Below are 11,491 nucleotides of genomic sequence, written 5' to 3'. Positions count from 1 at the left end.
CAAACAAGCTGACAATGCCAATTTGGGGTGACCTCCACAACATCTCCCTGCCGAGGAATCAGCATTTATAAAATCTTCAGTTCTTGGAGAAATTACAAGCAGAACCCCCAAATGTAAGTCTGCAGAATCAGCAGTTGCTTAGGGAATTCTTGGCAGCCGTGTGCCCGTAAGAACAAAGCTACATCTGTGGACAACAAGCCTGAGGAACACGTTCTGCAAACCCCCAAATTCTATTTCCAGCCTCCAATGCAGACATTTACAAGCAATTCTGCCAGGAACCAGCAGTAATTTTAGTGCAATGTTTGTTTCCAAGTTCCTGAAAGCACCTACTCTGTGCAAAGGACTGGGAATAGCAACACCATCTTTACCCTGTCTACAGCAATCACATTTTTGCTCCCCTTGAAGCTCAAAAACGAGGCACAGACTGGATGGAAAGTGAGGAAATTTTTCTGAATTCTTCCCCTTTCAGCATATGGTTTAGTTTCAGCTTTTTCCAAGCTAGAACAATGTGCTGCACAAGAGACAAGATGATGAATGCTTCATTTTGGGCTCAGTTAAAACAAACAACTTTCCCTAAAAGCACATGCTTTGTTTCAGAGTGACATTTGGTAAAAGCCTCGTGTCCATATTATGTTACATCACTGCAGGTCAGCTCTGTGACTGACACACAGGGCCAGGAAAAAGGAGATTTCCCTTAACCCTCACCTTGCCACAGCCCCAGAGTGCTCTGAAGGCAGAATTCAGGTTCCTTTTACCCCACTTCTCAATCTCCCTGTACTAATCAAGGCAGTTACAAACTTAAGAGATGCTGAGAAATTTTTTTTGGTTGAGAATGAATACAACAGACACGATTTCCCACCAAGATTAACCCAAGGAAGAGTATTTCACAATTTCCTTCACCAAGAAAGCTTTTCTGATGAATTCAGGTTCCTTTTACAGAATTTCTTAATCTCCCTGCACTAATCAAGGCAGTTACAAACTTAAGTGGGGCTGAGAATTTTGTTTGTTGAGAATTAATAAAACAGAAAAAATCCCCCACCAAAGTTAACCCAAGGAAGAGCATTTCACAATTTCCTTCACCAAGAAAGCTTTTCTGATGCACCAAAATCCATCATTTTTTTACATCAAAACTCTCAATACCAGCCCTGTTTGGTTCTTTCAGGGGTTTTAGTGTCACATCCCCTCCTTCCCAGCACGTTTTACAGGGAAAGACAACTTTAAAAACTTGTTCTTTCTGTGATAAATGCTGCCCTGTACTTCCAGGCACCACTAAATTCACATTTTAGCATTGCCATTCACCTTTAAATAGGTATTTGAGGAGGTCAGAGTTATTTATGCTCTCAGGGTTGAATGAGGTGGCCAAGGCCACATTTTGGCTTCCAGCAAAAAGGTGGGAGGGCAGAGGGATGTGCTGGGCTGCAGGTGGGCAGCACCTCCCAGGCACTGGGGTTTGGTGGGGATAGAGCCAGGGAGCTGCACAGCACTGCCAGGGGAGCCACCCCACAAACCACGGGGGAACCACCCCATAAAATCCAGGGGAATCAGCCCAAAACACAGGAGAGCCACCCCACAAACCACGGGGAAACCACCCCATAAAATCCAGGGGAATCAGCCCCAAACACAGGAGAACCACCCCATAAAATCCAGGGGAATCAGCCCAAAACACAGGAGAGCCACCCCACAAACCACGGGGAAACCACCCCATAAAATCCAGGGGAATCAGCCCAAAACACAGGAGAGCCACCCCACAAACCACGGGGAAACCACCCCATAAAATCCAGGGGAATCAGCCCCAAACACAGGAGAACCACCCCATAAAATCCAGGGGAATCAGCCCAAAACACAGGAGAGCCACCCCACAAACCACAGGGAAACCACCCCATAAAATCCAGGGGAGCCACCCCATAAAATCCAAGGGAATCAGCCCTAAACACGGGAGAGCCACCCCACAAACCACGGGAGAACCACCCACAAAATCCAGGGGAAACCACCCCACAAACCACAGGGAATCAGTCCAGGAGAATCACCCCACAAAAACCAGGGGAATCTCCCCAAACCATGGGGGAACCACCCCACAAACCACAGGGAATCAGCCCAGGAGAATCACCCCACAAAAACCAGGGGAATCTCCCCAAACCATGGGGGAACCACCCCAAACAATCCATGGGAATCACCCCACAAACCATGGAGGAATCAGCCCAGGGGAATCACCCAAAAAACCATGGAGGAACCACCCCAAATCACAGGACAACAACCCCACAAACTCCAGGGGAACCAGCCCAAACCGCAGGAGAACCACTCCACAAAAAGACTGGAATGGAACCATAAAACCTTATCAAGCACTGCTGTCTCCTTGGGAAGCCACAAAAAGACTGGAAAGGCACCAAACCCCACAAACCCACCCCAAACTGGCTGGGCACGGCTCTTACCTGCTCCTGGGAACAGCCAGCCCTTCCTCCTGCAGCTCTTCCTCCCTGGCCCATCCCTTTAGGGGATTAAACCTTCTCATCACCTCCCAAATGAACCCAACTGGGCTGACCCCACTGCAGCCCTTAACCCTTTCAGTGCCCCGCGGCACCTGCAGACCCCCTCAGCAAAATCTGATTTTTACTCGGCAGTTTTACTGTGCTAGGACTGTGTGGAGGCAACAAAGTGGGAGAAGAGAGCCAAAAAAATTATTTTTGACTGTAGTCACAATGGCAATAAAAGCCTTTGCATGGATTTAGTCTCACTGCAGTGAAATTTGTGTGGCTGTGTCTCTGGCAGGGCTGGAAGTACCAAAATCCTTCTGGTGTGGCCCAATTCTGGGTTCTTGGGGTTAAAAGAATTTTTTCTATAATTTTTAAGACTGGTTCTGCTCCGTGGCTGGGGTTGTGAATGTTGATAGAGCATTTTGTGGCAATAAACAGGGAGCAATAAAGTTATCTAGCCCTGATTACTGAATTTGATGAGGGGTTCCTGAACAAGGCATTTGATAACAATGTGGCTTTTCAGTATGTGAAGCAGTGGTTAAAAAAAAAAAATTAAAAATTTTTAAAAACAGGGAAAAAAGATTCCTTCAGCTCAATTTTACAAGCAAATTTTTCACAAGCAATTCTTTTCCTTCACTCCTGGCAGCCACTGCCAGGGCTCAAAAGCTGCAGAGAGAAAAGCTTCCTGTGATGATGGAGTCCCAACATTCTGGGCTACTTCAGATTCATTTACCAAAGTAATAAAATTTCAGCCTGTACCAGCTCAGAATCCATTTCTCCAATGGACTTGAAACTGCTGACAGCAAAAAAAAAGTGAAACCTCTGCAGCTTAATCCCCACTTCCCTTCTGCTCTCCAAACAACTCCTATGAAGTCATCACAAACATCCCTGGAACTGGTGCACAAAGATGAGTCTGCAAAATTCTAACTGTGGTGTAGATGCCATCGGTGAGGGTCTGTCCTTATCACCCCTGTGAGCAGAATAAAGGATTGTGAGCAGAATAAAGGATTGGGATCAGAATGGACTGTGATCAGAATAAAGGTCTGTGATCAGAATGAAGGATTGTGATCAGAATAAAGGTCTGTGATCAGAATGAAAGATTGTGATCAGAATGAAGGATTGTGATCAGAATGAAAGATTGTGATCAGAATGAAGGATTGTGATCAGAATAAAGCACTGTGATCAGAATGAAGGATTGTGATCAGAATGAAGGACTATGACCAGAATAAAAGGTCTGTGATCAGAATGAAGGACTGTGATCAGAATGAAGGATTTTGATCAGAATAAAGCACTGTGATCAGAATAAAGCACTGTGATCAGAATGAAGGATTGTGATCAGAATAAAGCACTGTGATCAGAATGAAGGATTGTGATCAGAATGAAGGACTATGACCAGAATAAAGGTCTGTGATCAGAATGAAGGACTGTGATCAGAATGAAGGATTTTGATCAGAATAAAGGTCTGTGATCAGAATGAAGGATTGTGGTCAAAATGAAGGACTGTGATCAGAATAAAGGATTGTGGTCAGAATGAAGGACTGTGATCAGAATAAAGCACTGTGATCAGAATAAAGCACTGTGATCAGAATGAAGGATTGTGATCAGAATGAAGGACTATGACCAGAATAAAGGTCTGTGATCAGAATGAAGGCCCTTGCTGTGTGCAAAGGCAGGTGAAGGGGCACTGCTGGCTCTGCATCACCTGCTCACTCACTCTGGGATGTGATAAAGGAGGAATTTGGACTCTGTCCCTTTCCGGTGTAAAGTCCAATCTCTGGTGCTTCCTGTGCAGGAGGTTCTTTCCTCTGCCCTGCAGCAGGTGACAGATTTAATAGGAAATGATGAAGTCAAAGCAAAGAGTGCTGATAAGAGGTTTATTCTTCTTCGAGGCTTTTGATAATTTGTTTCCAGAAAATGACACTTCTTTAAGGAATTCGTAAGCATCTTCAGCCTCATCAGGGCTGCTGCAGAATTTCCTGTTTTTGTGTTCTCAGAACTGCTGAGCTGCTGAAATTGCCAGTAAAGCCCAGGGTGTGTTATCCAGAAGAGGTGGAGCCTATAACAAATCCAGATTTCTCACTGATATTCTCAGATTGTGTGACTGCACAGAATCCAGAGCCATTCCACCTGCAGCTGCCCTGGGCTCAGTCCCACAGCCAGACCCCTCTGTGTTTATCTCCTGTCACACCATCCTTCCATGCAGAAAACCATGGCTTTTGTGGCATGAGTGCCTTTAAAGCCAGCTGTGAACATTTATATCCCAAAAGGTATCCAGGTGCCCTTACACCATGTTGTGGGTGCAGAGCTGTGAAACACAAACCCTGAATCAGGGCCTGGCTCAGTGGGAGCAGACTCAGCTCCTAAAGTGAAAGACCTTAAACTTCCAAGGGCAAGGTCCTGGTGAGATTCCCTGCTCTGAGGGTGGATGGGTCTGGCACCTCTGTGTGCTGTAAGCCAGCATTTCTTGCACAAAAATCTGCAGTTTTGATCCATTCCCTTTTATATTCATCAGATGCTTAAAACCCTTCCAAAATGCCCCATGAAACACACCCTGAGACCCTTGATCAGTGTGATCTGCTCCAGTTGTACTCCACAGCATCAAACCAGAGCCTGTTTGCTGGCAGCGGGCTCCAAATGCAATGTACTGCCTCGGCTGCTCTTTTCCTTTGTCCTGGGCTGCAGCCCTTCCAAAGCTTTGATTTCCAAATGACTCCCTAAGCTTTCCTGGACATGAAAGCTGCATTTAATGTTCCTTATATCCGTGTGGAATGCGGAAACTCCCCGAGCTGGGGATGCTTCTCCTAAGACCTTTCTTCCTCTCCTTCCACGTGTGGCTGCGGTATGGGCAGGATGAGGGGCTCTGCAAAGCTGCTGCTGGCAGGAGGGATCACACAGAACCAGGGGAGGAATCAAAACCAGGGGAGGAATCCAACAGAACCAAGGGAGGAATCAAAGAGCACCACAGGAGGAATCAAACAGAACCAGGGGAAGAATCCAACAGAACCAGGGGAGGAATCCAAACCAGAGGAGGAATCCAACAGAACCAGGCGAGGAATCCAACAGAACCAGGGGAGAAATCCAACAGAACCAGGGGAGGAATCCAACAGAACCAGGGGAGGAATCCAACAGAACCAGGGGAGGAATCAAAGAGCACCACGGGAGGAATCCAACAGAACCAGGGGAGGAATCAAACAGAACCAGGGGAGAAATCAAACAGAACCAGGGGAGAAATCAAATAGAACCAGGGGAGGAATCCAACAGAACCAGGGGAGGAATCAAACAGAACCAGGGGAGGAATCCAACAGAACCAGGGGAGGAATCCAACAGAACCAGGGGAGGAATCCAAACCAGAGGAGGAATCCAACAGAACCAGAGGAGGAATCCAACAGAACCAGAGGACTGATATCCCTTTGTATCATCAAAGTGCCAGGGAGGGAGCAGAAAGTGCCTTTATAGCTACAGAACCCTTGGTCTGTGCTCTTTGTGCACAGAACCAGCTGCAAGCTTGGGCTGGGCACCCCAAACCTGCAGGTTTGCAGAACCCAGAGCCAAACCCCCACTGAACTGCAGGGCCTTTGCACCTCTGTGCTCTCTGATTAGTTAGAAACATAATTGCGCAGAATGTACAGAATTCCCCTCTGTGTTCCAGGTGTAATCTTCACTCAAATAAAGAGAGAATAGCAACTGTTCCCTCCACAGGCAAGGTTTGTCTGTGCTGGTTTATGCCTTAATGTCACATCAATCATCAGACCACGGGGATGTAAATAACAAACTTGGTTTGGAAATTGAAACAGCAACTGGTTTTTTGTTTCAAATGATAAGTATTAGTTTATTTAAAGATAAGGATGTCAAAATATACAATATTGCATCATTAAGATCAGTGTGGATTAAAATGTCAGGCCCCTGGTTCCCTGTACAGGCTAGGACTGAACAAACAGAAATCTTAATTTTCTGTAAAATTTATTAACTACAGTTATTACAGGAGTCTTGTGAAGCAGAGAGCTGCCTGGGCAGCTTTGATTTTGGTTTTTATTAGGATTAATTACAAGTATGGATATAAACAAACATCGGGATGAACATTTAAGTTTTCTATGATCTAAGGAACATTAATTCCGGGCTGGCAGGCACAGCCCGGCGTTAGGGGACGTGGCTGCCCTCTTGTGTCCTATTAGAACCTTAAATAGCTTTTAATTTGTTATCCCACCCCGCCCGGCCGAGACGGGAGCTGCCCCAATCCCGCCGAGCCTTTGCATTTTAGCGTTTTAATTTACATTAATAACCAGCAGCAAGCAGGACTCGATCGCCACGGGCTCTGCCAGGCTGAAGGGCTCAGCTCCAGTTCCAGCTCTGTCCAAACGCCCCCAGAAGTGACTCGGCTGTCGTTACACCAAAGCAGGACATTTCTGCAGGGCATTTGTGTTTCCCCGGCTGCTTTCAAGCTCTCTGAAGCGGAGGATTCTCCCGTGCCCGTGCCTCGCTGCCCTCCTCTGTCACCTGCCTGCTTTTCCTGCCATTCATTGAATTCTCTGCCACCCTCCTACCTGCCTTACCCTGCCCTCTGCACACCTCAAACCATCCACAGCACCTTACCTTAAACACATTTCACGGGGTTCTGTAGAGCTGCTTCCTACAGGTGAGGAACAAACCCTGCCAGTGACAACCTGCAATGGTACCCAGTGTTTGTTTGCTGCAGCCCTGGGTGTTTGTGACAGCCGTGGGAGGGAAAAGGAGTCATTCCTGCTGCCAGAAAGGAAAGGAGTCATTCCTGGAGCTCCCAGAGGCTGCTGAGCCTCCCTCCAGCAGCCAGGGCTGGGCACTACTTGGATTTCCCAGCAGGGAGGATGGACACGGGATCTGTCTGCACTTCTGCATCCGACATCCTTTTGGAGCCCTGTGGAGACAAGGGAGACACCTTTAGAAACATTTCCAAGTGTTTCTGAATGGTCAAGTCTGGAATTGTGTCCTGGACTTTTGCTGCCAGATGTTTCCCACTGATTTAATCTCCCTGCTTTTCTTCATTTAATATGCACAAAGACACGAGCACTATCTGCATCATGAGAACCACACAAAGTTCCTGCCTAAATGTGGGGGTTATTTTAATAGAATTGTCTCAACTGGCATGGAAACAATTGTTGTCAGGAGCTGGGCTCACACACCAGAGCCAGGCTGCTGTGTGTCTGTAGTATTGGAGTTTTGGCATAATTTCTCTAACATTTCCTTGCCCTGAACGCTTCACTGCAGCCCTGCTAAGAGTCCTTCAGGCATGATGAATGGTGTATTATAGCCAGCCCTGCTCTGCTCTGGGTTAAAGGAACATTAAATACTTTTATGCATGACAGGTATTCGACAATGTTCAAGTGATAAAGCTTTTTTTACACTGCAAACATAATTCTGGGTTTGGAACCACTCCAAGACACTAATCCAGCTTAGATGAAGGAAATGTATAGCTCTAACTATACCAACCACATTTTTCACTAAGTGATAAAAACTTGGCTCTGGTTTAAGGTGCTTGACCTAATTTTGCCGGCCTTGAAGCTGCCAAAACTTGAGCAAAAAGGACCCACAAAGAGTGTTTGAGGTCACTGTTACCACTGTGGGGTGTCAGTGCTGCCTGTAACACAAATCATGCCTTGCTGAGCAGAAAATCCAGCGTGACAAAGCTATAGGTGCCTCTGTGCTCTCCCTAGGATAGGAACCAGGCAGAATAATGTGTGAATTGTTCCTTCCAGAGTCTCCACTTCAGGAGGATTCCGTGTTATGCATGGGCAGTGAAAGGTCTCAACTTCCTTATCCCCTTCAGGGAAGTAAAACCAGCAAGGTTTTTACACTGATAAGGCTCCACCTCACTGATCTTCTTTCAATGTTTCACCTTGGGGGATCTAAGTACGAAAAAGAGCAGCCAAAAATCACAATGGACTGAAAAATGCCATCTAAAGCTGATTGTGACCTCGTGCAGCTGAGCTGGCTGCAGTGGCTTCGCTTCTGCTTCCCCTGGTGTTGAGTTTGGAGGATGCTCTAGAGCAGAATGAAAGGGTTTGGCCATTTACAGGTAGCAGCAAATCCATCATTTATCCACCAACCAGTACTACATGAGCTACTCATTCCAAATTTACCCAAAACCCCTAAAAACCTCCCCGTCAGGTGAAGATCTCCCACATCACAGGAGTAATGGGGTCTGCCAGCTCCAGCTCCTGTCTGAGCATGAGGAAGTCACTTCTAGACTGATCAGGGAATGCAATGATACCATTTGCCTTTCTTCCTATAAAAGGGTGGAAGGAGGAGGATTCTCCTTGGCGAAAATCCCCATTTTGCCTCTTTTGGCACCCATTTTGCAGAGGTCACTTCCTTGCTCACTGCAGTCTCCTACTGCACCCATTTTCAAGGTGGTTGCTGATTAAAGCAGGAAGATCAGACTGGCTGATGATTCCTGCTGAACTGGAATTTCCAAGCCCTTCTTTCTTGTGAAAGAAAGAACTTTGTTCTGCCTCTTTTAAGGGACAAATTCCAGCTCTGCCCTGGGATTCAGGAGCTCAGGTACCACCAGCCCATGGCTTTGTCACAGCGAGCTTGGAACATTTGGGAAGAGCATTTTAAAGGGCACACACAGCAAAATCGTGGTGCTGGAGTATTTTTCCCCCCAGATTTTGCTCGGGAGAAGCCTGGGTTAGGGCAGCACATACTCTGATCAGAAAAAATCCAAATACTTTCCATGTGCTGAGCACTCCCAGCTCCTGACAACTGGACTGTGAGTTATTCCAGCTCAGGAAACAATGTTCTTAATCTTTTTTTCCCCCTTTCTTTTCATTTCTAATCTAATCTTTCAAAGACTCCCTAAATACATTTGCTACAGCTTATAAATTAATCTCTTTTACCATAGGAACAACCTTATCTGTGCTCAAACCCTGCAGCCAGGCACTGATGCTGTTTGCTTACATCAATGGCTCCAGTTGTAGCCAAAATTTCAGCATTTGTAGCCAAAATTCCAGCATTTCCAGCGCAGCTGGGAGCAGAGGCTGGAGCTGCAGTGTTTAATCTCCATTCCTGCACTGTGCCATCCTCCTGCTCTGTGCATTCCCAGGGGACTCAGATCCAGGAGAGGGTGGGGTTAAAATCCAGAACAGGAGCTGCTGGATCCCCTCTTCAACATCTCCTGCTCCCATTTTATCAACAAAAAGCTGAATTTCTCTGCTGAGTTGTTCCCAGACAATCGAGCTGTTATCTTGAAATGGCAATGCTGGTGTGATCTAATATTTTACATCAATGATTACACCTTCTGATCACCTAGGAGATAAGATTATTTTTTTTTAGATTGCAGAATGAGTTTCTTAGCTCTTGGTAATCCTGAGCATATTCTAAGAGAGGTAATAATAATAATAATCCATAATAATATTCCATGAGAGTTTTCCCATATGCAGACCTCATTGTTATGTGGTTTGCTGCCACTTTGAAGCATAATAAACTGACCAGATCAACTTTAATATTGTCAAAAATTTCTATTTTTTTAGAGTTAGTGGGAGAGGGAAGCTGCAGGAGCACTCTCTCTAACTGCAGCAGAAGATAAGGGACTGCACAACCAAACTGAGGCAAACTGAAAAAATAAATCCTACAGAACATCTCTACCTCCTCTACACTGATTCTGTTTTATTCCTCAAATGGTCTTTTTACCTCTCACAATCTCCTCCCTTGATCTTAAAGCTTTTCTTGTCCTTTCAGTCTGAGCCACCTTTCCTGCCTCTCTCTGTGTCTTTCATGAATTTTGAAGGTCTTTCCTCACTCCTCCAGATCTCCCTTTCTGGAAGAATTCTAAATGTGTGTCTCTTGTTAAACTCCACAAAGGAGTTTTGATTTTGACTACCTTCCTTCATTTTGAACTTGCAGGGGTTTTGTTTTGCAGGGATTTTCCTTGGCAGGGATGTCCCAGCTGCACTCCCACAGGGGCAGACAGGTTCCTCTGCTAAACCAGCCCCACCTCCACTTTCCCTGTAATTTGTAGGAACATTGAATCATCCCGAAAGCCAAGGCATGAACCCAGCGCTGTGCCAACAGTGCCAAAAATCATATCTGTGCCAACAATTCCAGCTCCTGCTGGGCAAACCATCCCTGCCTCAACAGCACCCAAAGGGCAAAGCACCAAACCATCCCTGCCTCAACAGCATCCCCAGGGCAAAGCACCAAACCACCCCTGCCTCAGCCAGGACCCCAAAGGGCAAAGCACCAAACCACCCCTGCCTCAACAGCACCCAAAGGGCAAAGCACCAAACCATCCCTGCCTCAACAGCACCCAAAGGGCAAAGCACCAAACCATCCCTGCCTCAACAGCACCCAAAGGGCAAAGCACCAAACCATCCCTGCCTCAACAGCACCCAAAGGGCAAAGCACCAAACCACCCCTGCCTCAACAGCACCCAAAGGGCAAAGCACCAAACCATCCCTGCCTCAACAGCACCCAAAGGGCAAAGCACCAAACCATCCCTGCCTCAACAGCACCCAAAGGGCAAAGCACCAAACCATCCCTGCCTCAACAGCACCCAAAGGGCAAAGCACCAAACCATCCCTGCCTCAACAGCACCCAAAGGGCAAAGCACCAAACCACCCCTGCCTCAGCCAGGACCCCAAGCCCTGAATTTTCCTCCCTTTCCCAAAACCTTGCTGTTCTTTGGCCCAAGTTCTGCTGGTGAAATTGAAGCACCAATCCCACGTGGATCAGAGTGCCTAAACCACCCAGAAAACAGCAAAAAAAAGGAAGAGAAATGAACGTACAAGGCCTTTAAAAAACCCTCCCAGGGACTGCCTCTTCTCTGCCTTCTTGTAGGAGGGCTCCTTGGCGTCGCCGCCGTTGTGGATGGAGTCAGGCTCAGCTGCTGGCTGCTCCCGGGGCTCTGGCTGCTCCCTGCCCTTCTGCTTGCCCAGCTCCAGCGTGGACTTCTTGTCTTTGGAGCCCTCTTTGCTCCTTGGGCCCCCAGGGTCACTCTCAGACGGGGCAAGAGGCTTCTCCGTGGCGTTTAAAGTCTGCAGTGGTTT

The 11,491-nt window shown here is 46.9% G+C and overlaps 1 protein-coding gene across 1 annotated transcript in view; it reads right to left on the bottom strand.

The window, feature by feature from the left end:
* Nucleotides 1-6,272: 6,272 nt before the first annotated feature.
* BCAS1 (brain enriched myelin associated protein 1) overlaps nucleotides 6,273-11,491 on the bottom strand; it is a 35,044-nt gene continuing 29,825 nt past the window's right edge. Inside the window, 2 exon segments of the mRNA XM_066561626.1 lie at nucleotides 6,273-7,362; nucleotides 11,231-11,489. Coding sequence (XP_066417723.1) covers nucleotides 7,288-7,362; nucleotides 11,231-11,489 — 334 coding nt within the window. The 3' untranslated portion in view covers nucleotides 6,273-7,287.

The sequence above is a fragment of the Molothrus aeneus genome, chromosome 17, assembly GCF_037042795.1.
Source record: "Molothrus aeneus isolate 106 chromosome 17, BPBGC_Maene_1.0, whole genome shotgun sequence".
NCBI lineage: Eukaryota > Metazoa > Chordata > Aves > Passeriformes > Icteridae > Molothrus > Molothrus aeneus.
The sequence above is the reverse complement of the archived record's forward strand: the minus strand, read 5'-3'. Positions and strand labels throughout refer to the sequence as shown.